The sequence below is a fragment of the Rhinopithecus roxellana genome, chromosome 1 (assembly GCF_007565055.1).
Source record: "Rhinopithecus roxellana isolate Shanxi Qingling chromosome 1, ASM756505v1, whole genome shotgun sequence".
NCBI lineage: Eukaryota > Metazoa > Chordata > Mammalia > Primates > Cercopithecidae > Rhinopithecus > Rhinopithecus roxellana.
In genome coordinates this window covers 193,901,839-193,917,721 of record NC_044549.1, presented here as the reverse complement: position 1 = coordinate 193,917,721, position 15,883 = coordinate 193,901,839, and the positions used below count along the sequence as shown (strand labels likewise).

General features: G+C 40.7%; 1 protein-coding gene across 3 annotated transcripts in view; it reads right to left on the bottom strand.

Moving 5' to 3' along the window:
* Positions 1 to 13,527: 13,527 nt before the first annotated feature.
* Positions 13,528 to 15,883, bottom strand: part of ENTPD3 (ectonucleoside triphosphate diphosphohydrolase 3) — a 42,029-nt gene continuing 39,673 nt past the window's right edge. For all 3 annotated transcript variants that reach the window (XM_010360031.1, XM_030935165.1, XM_030935168.1), the window contains one exon: positions 13,528 to 15,079. In XM_010360031.1, coding sequence (XP_010358333.1) covers positions 14,843 to 15,079 — 237 coding nt within the window. In that variant the 3' untranslated portion in view covers positions 13,528 to 14,842. The remainder of the gene's footprint in view (positions 15,080 to 15,883) is intronic.

Genomic DNA, 15,883 nt, shown 5'->3' with positions numbered 1-15,883 from the left:
ATGCTTGGGTAATTTTCTTATTTTTAGTAGAGACAGGGTTTCACCATGTTGGCCAGGCTGTTCTCAAACTCCTGACCTCAAGTGATCTGCCCACCTCAGCCTTTTTCTTTTCTTTTCTTTTCTTTTCTTTTCTTTTTTCTTTTTTTTCTTTTCTTTTCTCTTTTCTTTTTTTCTGGTGGAGTCTCATTCTGTTGCCCAGGCTGGAGTACAGTGGCTTGATCTCAGCTCACTGCAACCTCCCCGTCCCAGGTTCAAGTGATTTGCCTGCCTCAGCCTCCAAAGTAACTGGGATTACAGGAACCCACCACCATGCCCAGATAATTTGTGCTGGGATTACAGATATGAGCCACCATGCCTGGCCCAGATGTAAAGTTCTATCAACTTCATCTTCTTTAAGATATTTTGTTTAGAGGCGACTGAGTCACTTCATTCTGGCTGGTTTCCCATACACCTTCATCACCATCCTGGAGATTTCCTTCCTATTTTCTCCTGTATTGGATCTCCTTTTTTTCTGGAGTCCATGCCTTTCGTTTTCTTGGGTTAGTCTCTTCTTTTGGTGGAACACACCGTCCAGTTAGCTCCCTAAAAGGAAGCTGTCAGAAAATGTCTCTTTTCTATTCTCACACCTAATTGATCATTTGGCTGGATACAGAACTCTAGCTCGGACATAATTTTCCCTCAGAATTTTGAAGGCATTACTCCATTGGCTTCTTGCTTCCAGAGTTATTGTTGAGAAAACTAAATCCATTCTCATCCTCATCATTTGTATGTGGCCTGTTTTTTTTTTTTTTTCCTCCGTCTCTGGAAATTTATAAGGGGTATTCTTTTTCTTTTAACGTTCTGAATTTTTATAGCATTGTACATTGGTATAAAGTAATTTTTATTTATTGGACTGGGCCCTTTCAATCATGTCCATATAATTCTATTCAGGGTAAAATTTTCCATGTATTTCATGGGTGATTCTTCTTCTTGAAACTTGTGTTATTCAGATAGGGATTTTGGTGGACTAGTCTTAGAATTTTGTTTTCTTACTCTTTTTCCCATTTCTTTGTGTTTTTTCTTTCCTCTCTGAGGGTTTGCCTCAATGCTATCTTTCAACCCTTCTAGCGAGTTCTTAATGTCTGCTATCATGTTTTAAATTTCCAAGAACGGTTTCTTTGTTCTGGATATCTAATCTTTCCTTTAAAAAATTGTTTCTGAGCTAGACGTGGTGGGGTGTGCCTGTAGTTCCAGCTACTTGGGAGGCTGAAGTGGGAGGCTGGGGCCCAGGTTTTCAAGGCCAGCATGAGCAACATAGCAAGATGCTGTCTTAAAAAAAAAAAAAAAGAGAGAGAGAAAAAGAAAAAAAGTTGTTTCATTTCGTTAATATAGTGTCCCTTATTTTTCTCATATTAATGAGTTTCCTTTTTTGTTTAAAATATTTTTTCCTTACATAGTTTCTGTTTCTTCCAATTCATTTTTTTCTTTCAGTTTGTTGGACTCTTTATCCATATCATCTAGCTAATGGGTTTTGGTGGGCTATTGAATATATAAATTTGGAGTCAAGGGGAGAGGTTGGAGAAGAAAAATTTTATCCAACTCAGAAAGCTGTTATAAAAATTAAGTGATGTAATGCATATAATTTGCTTAGCACAGAGTCTGGAATATAGTAAACATTCAAATATTTGATGTTATATTTTATTTTATTATTTAATGGCTGCGTCATACTCTTTTAGCATACAGATGAACATAATTCACCTAGCCATTCCTCTACTGCTATTGAAGATCAGGCTTACTTTTTACTTTTTACTATTATATAAATAGGGATGAGTATTTTTCTGAAAATGGCTTTAGTCACATATTTTAAAACTTTCATTATGTAATATATATATTTTTTGAGAAAGGATTTTGATCTGTCACCCGGGCTGGAGCACAGTGGCACAATCATAGCTTACTGCAGCCTTAAATTCCCAGGCTCAATGTATTCTCCCTCCTCAGCCTTCTGATTAAGCTGGGACTACAGGCATGTGACCCACACCCAGCTAATTAAATTTTTTATTTTTATTTTTGTTTTATTTTTAGAAGTAGGGTTTCTTTATATTGCCTAGGCTGGTCTCAAACTCCTAAGCTCAAGCAATTCTCCTGTCTTGGCCTCCCAAAGCACTGGTATTACAGGTGTGAGCTACTGTGCCCAGACTCATTATGGAATTTTCAATCATGTACAAAAGTAAAGAAAATGGTATAATAAACTCCCATGTACCCATTATTTAGTTTCAACAATAGCCATTTTTGGTCCAGTATCCAAACATATTCATGTTTAATGGACAATCTTGTTTTAACTATAGTATATGGATTCTATACCAGTGCTGTCCAATAAAAATATAATGTAAACTACAAATGAAAACCATGTTTGTAATTTAAAACATAACTTAATTGTAACCTAAAATTTTCTAGTAGCTACATTTGAAAAATATTAAAGAAGTGAAATTTATTTATTTATTTATATAAGACAGGGTCTCACTCTATTGCCCAGGCTGGCGTGTAGGGGTGCAATCATAGTTCATTGCAGCATCAAATTCCTGGACTCAACCGATCTTCCAGCCTCAGCCTCACGAGTAGCTAGGACTACAGGCATGTGCCAACAGGCCTGCTAACTTTTAAATTTTTTGTACAGACAGAGTCTCCCTGTGTTGCTCAAGCTGATCTGGAACTCCTGGGCTTAAGTGATCCTCCCACCTCACCTCAGTTTCCCAAAGTGCTGAGATTACAAGTGTGAGCCATTGTGCCCCACCTGTGAAATTAATTTTAATAATATATTTTATTTTACTCAATATATCCAAAATATTATTTTAATATATAACCAGTTTCCAAATTATTAATGACATATTTTAATTTTTTTGGTACTAAGTCTTCAAAATCTAGTGTGTACTTTACATTCATAGCATATCTCAACTGGACTAGCTCAATAGCCATATGTGCCTAGTGGCTCTCCTATGAGAAAGTGTGAATATGCTCACCAAACAGGATTGATGTGAAGCAGATCCCAGACATTTTATCAGTGTGTCCATAAATATTTCAATATGTATCTGTAATAACAATGTCCATATTTTTAAAAAAGGTTTCTTTAGAATTACTTTTTAGAAATACGGTTGTTGGGTTGAAGAATATACACTTTTAAAATCTTGCAGCATATTATAGCTACTTTTTCAGAACATTAGATTAATTTACACTCCCTTCAGGAGTGTGTGATGGAGCCCATGTCACCCTCATAGTGTGTATTTGGATCACTGGCCATGGTTCTGAAATCTAGAGAAAGACAATAAGACTTCCCCTCTGTTGTGAGAGGTCAAATTTTGTTTTGTTTTAATGGCTTAAAACAAGTTTTATTCTCTTACAGTTCTGAAGGTCAGAAGTCTGAATTCAGTTTTACTGGGCTAAAGTCAACGTTTTGGCTTTTAGAGGTTCCTTGGAGGCTCTGAGGGGATAATTTGTTTCCTTGCTTTTTCAGCTTCTCATGGCCACCTGTGTTCCTTTACTTGCCCCTTCCTCCATCTTTCAAGTGCATCATCCCAATCTTTACTTGTATTCATCATACCGCCTTTTCATCTGTGAGAAGTCAAGTTCTAGTGATGATTCAGAGGTGACTTTTAAGCAGACAAGAGCAAAGAGACAAAAGCAGGAACCTGCCAGGCATAGTGGTGTGCACCTGTAGTCCCAGCTACGTGGGAGGCTTAGAAGGAAGGATTGCATGAGCCCAGGGCTTCAAGTCCAGCCTCAGCAACCTAGACCCCATCTCTAAAATAAATGAATGAATGAATAAATAAAATAAAATAAAAACATGAGCTTCTTGGAACTCTACTTTTATTTAGAAAAGAAGAAAGCAGATGACAGAAGATAGAGGGAGGTAATAATAACAAGAGAGACAGACTTCTGGGTAAAAATGGCTGATAGAACACAAACATCTAAGTGCATATCTTCCTGATGCCCGACTAGAACAACAATGGGGGCTGTCCTTAAATACTTGTCTTGTTTGTTTTCTTTTTTTCTTTCTTTCTTTTCTTTCTTTCTTTCTTTTCTTTTCTTTTTTTTTTTTTTTTTTTTTTTTTTTTTTTTTGAGATGGAGTCTTCCTCTGTTGCCCAGGCTGGAGTGCAGTGGCGCAATCTCAGCTCACTGCAACCTCCGCCTCCTGGGTTCAAGCAATTCTCCTGCCTCAGCCTCCCCAGAAGCTAGGATTATAGGCACCCGCCATCATGCCCAGGTAATTATTGTATTTTTAGTAGAGATGGAGTTTCACTATGTTGGTCAGGCTGGTCTCGAACTGCTGGCCGAGGTGATCCACCCTCCTCGGCCTCCCAAAGTGCTGGGATTTCAGGTGTGAGTGAGCCACCACTCCTGCCACCTCATTTGTTTTCTGTTTAAGGTGAGGGTATAAAAAGCTGATTGGAAGTTTGGAGTTATTGATTCAAGCTTCACTGTAGGATAATCTGACTAGTGAACTCTAAATACCAGCACATTTGTGTCCTTTCTCCTGGACTACTTGGATTCCTCACAAAGGAAGAATCTTCCAAAGCCCTGACTAAAGGGTGGAGTTAACCTAGAACCTGGGAGTTGATGGAGTTAGAGGGCTTGGAGTCTAAACACTGAATATGCCTTGGTTTCCTTAATCTTGTTGTTTTGGTATGACACCTCCACCCCAACTGTGCCTTGTGCCTTCCAGTTTCTCTGCTTGAGTTGGGAAGAGGCAGTCATTCATCAGTAAAGAGTAGAACAGATCTCGGAATGACTATTTTTCTTCTTCTTTTTTTTTCTTTTTCTTTTCAAGAAGGAGTCTTGCTCCGTCACCCAGGCTGGAGTGCAGTGGTGCAATCTTGGCTCACTGCAACCTCTGCCTCCCGGGTTCAAGCGATTCTCCTGCCTCAGCCTCCTTAGTATCTGGGATAACAGGTGCTCCAACTTGCCTGGCTAATTTTTGTATTTTTAGTAGAGCCGGGGTTTCATCATGTTGGCCAGGCTGGTCTCAAACTCCTGACTTTGTGATCCATCCACCGCAGCCTCCCAAAGTGCCAGGATTATAGGCGTGAGCCACTGCACCCAGCCAGAATCACTATTCTTAAACAGCTTTAATTATCTTTATTTTGTGCTCACTAACCAACTTGCAGCTGTACCTGATGCCACAGATTCCTGAGCTTTTTGAGAACACTACTGTTTAAATTGGTTGATTTTTTATTTTCTCATTGGTTTAGGACTGTGCTTTCTTGCCTCTGCTAAGTCAGTTACCCCTGGTCCACCAGGCTTTCGGGTGCCAAAATGTTACTATTGTTTTCTTTTCTCATTTTCTCTCCATGCTATGGATATGTGCTGGTATAAACAGTTTTTTCTTTTTTTTAAGAAAATAGTCTGGATCTTAACCTTCCTCTTACTAAGCCCTCTCTCCCTGCTTTATTCACATCTCATTTAATAGCAACTCTATCCTTTCAGTCACTCAAGCAAAACTATTGGAATAACTTTTAACCCCTCTTTTTCTCTCTCACTCCACGTACATTCATCAGCAAATACTGTGGGCTCTACTTTCACGTATATCCAGGGTCTGACCATTGCTCACAGCCTCTACTGCTACCAACCTGGTCCAACCTATCAGCAGTTCTCACCTGGATTATTAAAATCACCCACCAACTGGTTTTCATGTTTCTGCCCTTGTCTCCTTTATTTTTTATCACTGTAACGAGAAACAGAAGCCAGATACCCCTCCTTTGTTCAGAACTCTCAACGGGGCCCCCTTGCACAGTCTACCCCCTGTTAACTCCCTTACCCTATCTCTCCCATCTTCCAGTCATTTATTCTGCTCCAATCACAATGGCCTTTGTGTTTGTGGTCGCTTCTGCTTAGAATGCTCTTCCTCCAGATATTCAAATGACCGACTCCTTCAAATTCTCTAAGTGTTCATTCAAATATCACCTTATCTGAAAAGACTTTTCTGACCTAATAGCAATCCCCATCTCATGCTCCTGGCACTTTCCTTTCCCCATACTCTTCTTAATTTCTCCAGATCACTTATAATCCCCTTGTACAGTGTGTATTTAGTTGTTTAGTGTATTTAGTTCTCCCTCACTAGAATGTTGGTTCCCTGAAGGCAAGGACTTTGTCTATGATGTTAATTGGTGGAGTTATGCCACCTACACAGGATCTTACTCAGAGGATGAATTCAATCAATATTAGTTGAATGAACAAATGAACAAGCAGTTGAATTGAATGGCTATATTAAAGGAAACTGAAGCATAGAAAACCTAAGAATTTTAGACAAAGATCACACAGCAATGAACAGCAGAACTAGGATGTGTGAACCAGGTTTTTGTGATGTCAAAGCCTGAGTTCTTAATCATTTTGTTTGACATTTGCGAATAATTTTTAACGAGATCTGAAAGTGCTAATGGTATAATGCTATGAAAGAATGAAATATAGCTTTGTAATTCCAGCATGATCTTAACTATGTACAAATGTGTAAAGAAAAAGATTCAGAAAGAAAAATATCAAATATACAGCAGTGAGATTCTGAGTGTGTGTGTGTGTGTGTATATATATATAGATAGATACATATAGATACAGATTTTTTTTTATTTTGGAGACAGAGTTTCGCTCTTGTTGCCCAAGCTGGAGTGCACTGGCATGATCTCAGCTTACTGTAACCTCCATCTTCTGGGTTCAAGCAGTTCTCCTGCCTCAGCCTCCTGAGTAGCTGGGATTACAGGCATGCACCACGATGCCCAGTTAATTTTGTATTTTTAGTAGAGACAGGGTTTCTCCAGGTTTGTCAGGCTGGTCTCAAACTCCTGACCTCAGGTGATCTGCCTGCCTCAGCCTCCCAAAATGCTGGGATTGTAGGCGTGAGCTACTACGCCTGGCCTCAAAATATACTTTTTAACTTTTATTTAGAAAATTGTAAACATACACAAAGCAGACAGAATACTATAATAAACCCCTATGTCTCATCACCCCAATCTCAAGGACCATCAAAGTATGGGCCAGTTCTACCCCTACATTCTCCCTCCCCTGTGATTTTGAATCAATTCACAGATGTGATAGTCAATTTTATGTGTCAACTTGGCTAGACTATAGCACCCAGTTATTCGTTAATCTAGGTGTAGCTGTGAAAGTATTTTGTGAGTGTGATTACTGCCCATAATTAGTAGATTTTTAAGGGGACTCAACCTATATAATCTGGGTGAGCCTGATTAAATCAGTTGAAAGTCCGTAAGAGCAGAACTGAGACTTCTCTGAGAAGGAAGAAATTCCATCTGTGTACTGCAGGTTTAGTTCATGCCTGAGGGTTCCAGCCTGCTCTTCCTGACGGCCTGCCCTACAGATTTAGGACTTGCCTAGCCAGTCTCATAGTCTCACAAGCCAATTCCTTGCAATAGATCTCTTCATACTGGCTCTACTTCTCTGGTTGAACTTTGACTGATATGCTAGACATATCATTTCATCTGGAAACAGTTCAGCAAGTATCTAAACCGGGGGTCCTCAATCCCCAGCCAGGCGGTAGACCAGTACTGGTCTGTGGCCTGTTTAGGAGCCAGGCTGCACAGCAGGTGTTGAGCAGCGGGCAAACCAGCATTACCACCTGAACTCCACCTCCTGTCAGATCAGCAGCAACGTGAACCCTATTGTGAACTGCGTGTGTGAGGGATCTAGGTTGTTTGCTCCTTATGAGAATCTAATGCCTGATGATCTGAGGTGGAACAGTTTCATCCTGAAACCATCTGTGCCTCCCCACCCAGCCCCCCACCGTCCATTGTCTCCCACAAAACTGGTTTCTGGTGCCAAAAATGTTGGGGACCATTGATCTAAACAGCAAGGGTTCTTGAAAAAAATATCCATGATACCATTATTTTATTTTATTTGTTTACTTATTTTGAGACAGAGTCTTGCTCTTCCGCTTAGGCTGGAGTGCAGTGGCATGATCTCTGCTCACTACAACCTCCACCGCCCAGGTTCAAGTGATTCTCTTGCCTCAGCCTCCTGAGCAGCCGGGATTACAGGCGCGCACCACCACACCTGGCTAATTTTTGTATTTTTTGATAGAGACGGGGTTTCACTAAGTTGGCTAGGCTGGTCTTGAACTCCTAACCTCAAGTAATCCATCCGCCTCGGCCTTTCAAAGTACTGGGATTACAGGCATGAGCCACGGCGCCTGGCCGATTCCATTATTTTACCTAAACAAAAATTAACAGGAATTTTCCTTGACAATATTCAATGTTCAGATTTCCAATTTTCTCCTTATTTTATACTATTAAAAATATTTTTGAACTAATGATTTTTTTTCCTAATACCTTTAGAGAGGTTAAAAAAAAGGGCAGGAGGCTCAACCTGGGAAGAATTTTTTCCATAGTTCCAACAGAGGGCGTTCAAGTCTCATGTTTCAAGAGAAAAGACAGTTGTCTCATTTCTGTTACACCCTTAGTCATTTAGCTCACGGCTTGTCGCACAGTAGACTTTTGGTGAAAGTGTGATGAGTGAATAATGAGCAAGTAAATGGGTGAAAGAAATATGTTTTAAAACTAGTATTTATTGGCTACATCCATGCCAGGCACTGGCTAAGTGCTGTATTTTCTCTTAACTATCCCATAAGGTAGGTATTATGCCCGTTTTATATATGCGGAAGTCAAGACTCAAGGAGACTGAAAGACATGGTGAAAACCATAGAGATAATAAGGAGAAAATTCTTGAGTTAACCCAGATCTGTGACTTTATATTGTAGTATAGGACATACAGATAATGTATAAATGGTTGAAAAAGGAAACATCTGTAGTCACTACCTAGTTGTAGAATAACATGGTCATCCCAGAAGCCCTGTTGTTATGAACTGAATATTTGTGATCCCCCAAATTTATATGTTGAAGCCCTAACCCCCCAGTATAGGATTTGGAGATGGAGCCTTTGGGAGAGGAGATAACTAGGGTGAGACAAGGTTATGAGGGAGTGGCCCTCATGATAGGATTGATGCCCTTGTCAGAAGATATCCCAGAGTGCGCGCTCTCTCTCTCTCTCTCTCTCTCTCTCTCTCTCTCTCTCTCTCTCTCTCTCTCTCTCTCTCTCTCTCTCTCTCTCTCCCTGCGAGCTCAGAGGAAAGGCCATGTGGACACAGCATAAAGGCCACCATCTGCAAGCCAAGAATTGAGCCCTCACCAGGAATTAGTCAGCTGATGCCTTGATGTTGGAATTCCCAGGCTCCAAAACTGTGAGAAGATTAATTTCTGTTGTTTAAGCCACTCAATTTATAGTATTTTACTATGGCAGTTCAAGCAGTCTAAGACACCCATTTTTCCTTTTCCAGACACAGCCTCCATCTCCTCCCAAATTTCAGAGTAATAATTTCCTTGCTTTTCTTTAGCGTTTACCTAAACGTTGACTAAACAGTTTCGCCTGTTTTTAAACCTTGTATTAGGCCAGATGCAATGACTCACGCCTGTAATCCCAGCACTTTGGGAGGACGAGGTGGACGGATCACGAGATCAGAAGTTCGAGACCAGCCTGGCCAACATGGTGAAACCCTGTCTCTACTAAAAATACAAAAATTAGCTGGGCGTGGTGGCAGGTGCCTGTAATCCCAGGAGGCCAAGAGGCAGGAGACTCGCTTCAAGCCAGGAGGTGAAGTTTGCAGTGAGCCAAGATTGAGCCACTGCACTCCAGCCTGGGTGACAGAGGGAGACTCCATCTCAAAACAAAAACAAAAACAAAACAAAAGACAAACAAAAAAACCCTTTTTATTATGTAGTTCTTTTGTTTTCATTGATGTACAGTATTTTCTAGTATGGCTATATTGCTATTTATTTATTTATTTATTTATTCTGTGGGATAGGCATCTTGGTTGCTGCTTAAAACATTCTCGGCCGGGCGCGGTGGCTCAAGCCTGTAATCCCAGCACTTTGGGAGGCCGAGACGGGCGGATCACAAGGTCAGGAGATCCAGACCATCCTGGCTAATATGGTGAAACCCCGTCACTACTAAAGAATACAAAAAACTGGGCCTAGGGCGCGGTGGCTCAACCTTGTAATCCCAGCACTTTGGGAGGCCGAGACGGGCGGATCACGAGGTCAGGAGATCGAGACCATCCTGGCTAACATGGTGAAACCCCGTCTCTACTAAAAAATACAAAAAACTAGCCGGGCGAGGTGGCGGCGCCTGTAGTCCCAGCTACTCGGAAGGCTGAAGGAGGAGAATGGCGTGAACCCGGGAGGCAGAGCTTGAAGTGAGCTGAGATCTGGCCACAGCACTCCAGCCTGGGTGACAGAGCGAGACTCCGTCTCAAAAAAAAAAAAAAAAGAATACGCTACTTGGGAGGCGGAGGCAGGAGAATGGCGTGAACCTGGAAGGCGGATGGCGTGAACCTGGGAGGCGGAGCTTGCAGTGAGCTGAGATCCGGCCACCGCACTCCAGCCTGGGCGACAGAGCCAGACTCGGTCTCAAAAAAAAAAAAAAACAAACAAAAAAAAAAAACATTCTTAGGCATGTATGCTGGTATATCTAAGACTATGTATCACTAAGGTATATAATTTGGACTGGAATTTCCAGGTCATTTTATGTGCATATCTTCAACTTTATTAGACAATACCTCAGTTTTCCAGAGTAGTTGCATTAATTTACAGTCCCACAGCAGTATAGGAGAGTTCTAGTTCCACATCCTCACTAACACTTGGTATTGTCAGACTTTTAAGTTTTGCCAAACGGATGAGCATGTTGTACTATTTCTCTGTAGTTTTAATTTGCATTGTCCCAATAATGAGATTGAGCATCTTTTCATATGTTTATTAGACATTTAGATGCCTCCTTTTGAAAAGTGTCTTTTCAAGATTATTGCCTGTTTAGAAAAATTGAATCATCTTCCTTTTTCTTACTGATTTGTAGGTGTTCTTCATATAATTTGGAAAGTAGTCCTTTATCAGTTATATATGTTGTAAATACCTTCTTCCACTCTATGGCTTGTCTTTTCACTCTTTTAATGATGTTTTTTGAGGAACAGAAGTTTTACATTTTAATGTATTAAGTATTTTCTTATGGTTAATGCTTTTTGCGTAGTGTTTAAGAAACCCTTCCCTTACCCGGAATCCTAAAAATGTTCTCCTACATTTTCTTCTAAACCTTTATAGGTTTTTCACACTTAGGTCTTTAAGCTACCTGGAAACAATTCTTGCAAGTGGAGTGAGGAAAGGGTCAAATTCATTTTTTCTCCATTAAGATATCCAACTGTCCTGCATTTTCCCACTGCTCTGATGTGACACCTCTGTTATAAATCAGGTGTCTGTATGTGAATGGGTATGTTAGACTACAGAAATCTAAAGCCAGATTCCTAACTACTATATGATACTGCCTTTCTGTGTGAAAGGAAAAGTTATGCAGTGGGTTTTAGACTCGACCAGGCCCAAAGCTCAAGCCCCAATCCCTATCCCCCAAATCACTCAGTGGCTGGGTAATGCTGGCATGTACTTTTACCTCTGAACCTATGCTTTTTTTTACATAGTTGTAGTTAGGAATAGACACTATATGTGATACTCATCACTTTTATCTTCACCACATATTTCACATCAAAAGACTTGCTTTGGTTGGAGCTTTGGGGTTTGGGGTTCCATAGTTGTATTAGTTCATTGTGACTGTGTAACAAATTACCACAAATTTAGTGGCTTTAAACATTATCTTTTTGTTACTTTATAGTTTTGTAGGTCAGAAGTCATGGTGGGCTCAACTGGGTTCTCCACTTAGGGTCTCAGTAGGCTGAAATCAAGATATGATCTGACCTGGACTCTTATCTGAAGGCTCTGGGTGAAAATATGCTTCCAAGTTCATTCAGGTTTTTGGCAGAATCCAGTTCCTTGCAGCTGCAGGACTGAAGTCCCTGATTTTTTGCTGATGTCAGCCAGGGATTGCTCTTAGTTTCGAGAGGCTGCACTTAGGGCCTTTGCACACGGCGCCCTCCATCCTCAAGCTGACCACTGCACGTGGAATTCTTCTCATTTGAATCATTTGAATCTCTGACTTCTTCTTCTGGAGAAAATGCTCTGCCTTTAAAGAGCTCATGTGGTGAGGTTAGGCCTACCTGGATAAGCTCTCCATTTTAAGGTCAACTGATTTGTAATTACATCTGCAAAACCCTTTTGCCATGTGACAATGTAACCACATAATTGGAGTAACACCAGAGGGCGAAGGAGAATTCTGTTCACCACAGTAACAGTGCTAGATATGCTGCTTGAATTGCAGATTTCACAATGGTCTATCTAGAAAAATTCTTGTGTGTGTGTGTGTGTGAGAGAGAGAGAGAGAGACAGAGACAGAGAGAGAGAGAGAGAGAGAGAGTGTTGCAGTCTTGCTCTGTTACCCAGGCTAGAGTGCAGTGGCATGATCTCGGCTCATTGCAACCTCCACCTCCCAGGCTCAAGGAATCTTCCTACCTCAACCTCCCAAGGAGCTGGAACTCCAAGTGTGCCCACAACTTCTGGCTAATTTTTGTATTTGTTGGAGAGAAGAGGTTTTGCCACATTTCCCAGGCTGCTCTTGAACTTCTGGGCTCAAACAATCCCGCCAGCCTCAGCTACTCTCAAAAGGCTGAGATTACAGGTGTGAGCTACTGCACCCAGTCAAAAATTCTTCAGTGTGTGTCAGAAAACCTGAAGTACCTCAGCTTATTCTAACTTCCCAAATGAGTTAGAAATGTTGACTAGGACTTGCCTTCTTGGAGCTTTGGCTCTCTTTCTTGCACAGACAAGATTTTTTTTCTTGCAAACTCTTGGTGATTTGGATGCTGTTTTTTTCCTGCTATCTCTATAGTTTATTGCCCCTTCTTGGTCACTCATGGAAACAACCTCAATCAACAAATATGAATAAATACTATGTTCTTATCATATGTCCAAATCCAAGATCACACCTAAAAGGTATCAGCCATAATAGGTGTTTTTAGATGTCTGTTGAATGAATGAGGAGTGATGCACAATAGGCTTTGCCCTTAAGAAGCCTACTGTCTCTTTTAGAAATAAGCTGTACACATACACCAATATAAATGACAATATGAGGACTTATGTGGCTGGTTTTGAAAAAGTGGTCCAGGAGATACAGCATAGTGTGTGTGTGCAAGGAAAGCTTTGTGGAAGACTTACAGGAAGGAACTAGATCTTGAGAAATATACATGATTGTTTCTCAGTCATGTATTGGTGGGAGGATGGGAGGATGATCTAGCAATATAGTAGAGAGGATGGTGTGAGCAAAGGTACAGTTTGGGATAGGAGTAGCCATTCTGGATGAGAACTAAGATTTGAGTGTCAGGTTGTGGCCTCACAGAGGCTTAGAATCTCAAATAAGGTACAGAAATGTTTGACTCAATAATCTCAAGCAGTCAAAGGTTCATCGAAGTAAAAGCACTTTGAACTCTCTGGAATAAAGGTGATATTAATGAATGGGTTTCTTAATTCACTAGGGAAAAAATTTTCTCTCATAAATATCGCCTAGGGTCCTTAGGAGGAAGAGTACTATATGTAAGTTAACACACACACACCCACTGCAAGTCAAAATAAAATAATAGTTCTTTATTCCATATTCAGCTAAGAAACAGCAATATGAAATAATGCTGATTTTTAGTTTGTAGCCATTGGATTTGCTGGAGTTCTTTCTCATTCGACTTTGGAGATAAATATTCCTGCAGCTTCCTTTTCTTTCCCCAAAGTCAAGACCTATGACTACTATGCAGAGAGGTCTATGATCTAGAAAAGTAATTGGCTAGTAAATCATAAAGTAGAATGTTCTATGACAACATCAAGTATACTGTGGGAATGGTGACAAAAATATATACACCATGATAACAATGGAAAGGCAGCCCTTTGCTAAACAAAAGCCTAGCAAAGGCAGTAAAATCTGGAATGCAACAATCTTGCTAGGGATAAATGTGTTTTTATGGGAGGGCATAGCAATACAATGGCGAGATGAGGATGATGACAAACACAAAGATTTTTTTTCTTGAAAACTCTTGGTGATTTGGATGCTGTTTTTTCCCTGCTATCTCTATAGTTTATTGCCCTTTCTTGGTCACTCATGGAAACAACCTCAATCAACAAATATGAATAAATACTATGTTCTTATCATATGTCCAAATCCAAGATCACACCTAAAAGGTATCAGCCATAATAGGTGTTTTTAGATGTCTGTTGAATGAATGCAATCTAGTGACCAGAGCCCTAAGTGGGAATTCCACTTGGAGAATGGTCTATAGTTTTCTGGGAGACCTTTTTTATGTCTCTGTGCTTCGGGATCCACCTGTATGACAGAAGCCTGGCTGTGGCCACTGCCCTGAGGGAAATAAGTCTTCTCCCCCAGATACTATATTCTACTGATCTGAGGGGGTTCACTGCTTATGAGATTGCTATAAGAAAATCTTAGTTAAACACCAATGGGAAAAAAACTATAAAATGAGATATCTGGTTGGGCCAAATGCTTAATGGGTATCCTGCCAGGAAGAATACTGAGGGAGGGAAATAGAAACTGAGCCCTGAGGTCAATTCTTCAACATTAAGCTGATATCCTCTCAACTTACTCTTCCTCTGGGGGACTTAAAATAAAGAGCCTGACCTTGGTGGCCTGTCTCTTCTCTATTCCCCAATAGATCAGCACATGGGTAGTGAGGTCTCTGAAGAGCGATATGCGCAGAATAGCCAAGTGATGCCCCAAGAGGTACTGTGGCAGAAATCAGTATTTGAGAGGCACGTGACCTAGGTGTTTGATTTTAGTTAGTTGTATTTCCTGAAGGCAGCCACTTTACCTGTGTTGCCTGGTGCCACCCAGGCTGACTCTAAGCAGCCATTGGACTCCAGGAGCTGCTTTGAAGGCTCAGTCAGAATCCACTGCATGGTCAAAGGCATGCTCGGAGTGCCTCTTTTTTCTGGATGCTGAACACAGGTACGCAAGAAATGCCAGACACAGCAAGGCTGCCGCTGTGAAGAAAGCGAGGGTGCCCACAAAGACAGGTGGTTCTATGGGCAGACGGATCAGAGGGCTTTCAGCTGGGATCTGGTTGGTCAGACTGAGCATGTAGCCAAGAGACCAGGCTATGCTGCTATTCCCCACCTGTGGAGTAGAGGACAAGGCTCAAGGCTACAATTACATACCAGAGGCATACCACTATCAACCTCACAAAGCTCCCATGGGAAATTGTGGCCCAAAGAGGTCAAAGGACTTGCCCAAGTTAAGACACCACACTGTAGCCACAAAGACTTGGGTAATCTCACCTCCAGCGCGGCAGAAGAAATAGTCAAAAGAACAAATCCTCAAAATCTTGTCACAGCCAAGAGTGAAGAAGGCACAGTTAATAAGAGTGAAAGTGTTCCCATTGTCCAGGAGCACAAGAGTGTTTGTGGCTAGAGAAAGAGGCTAATGAGTGGTTTACTGATCCCAGGACCAGTTTCTAAGAATAGGAAATCAGCCCAAATGGGAAGCCGACTGTTAATTTCTTCTGGTCGTTCTATCCATTTTTGCTTTACATGTTTTAGGGTGTTTTATTAGGTGTATAAATGTTTCACCTTTACAATCTTCATAGTGAATTGAACATTTTATCATTATGTTGTAACCCTCGCTGTCTAGAATGAGGCTGTTTGTCTTAAAGACTGCTTTGCCAGATGTTAAATAGTTATACCAGCTTTCTTCTGGGTAGTGTTTGATAATTTAAACAAATTATCTTTCAGTCTTTCCATGTCTTTATGCTTGAATCATGTTTCTCTTATAAATGGCACCTGCTTGATTTCTAAAAATTCAATCTGACATCTGTCTTTTAACTGGTAGGTTTAGTCCATTTATAATTATTGTGATTATTAATATATTTACACTTCTTTCTAATATCTTACTTTTAAATTTTCAATTAGTGCTTTTATATAC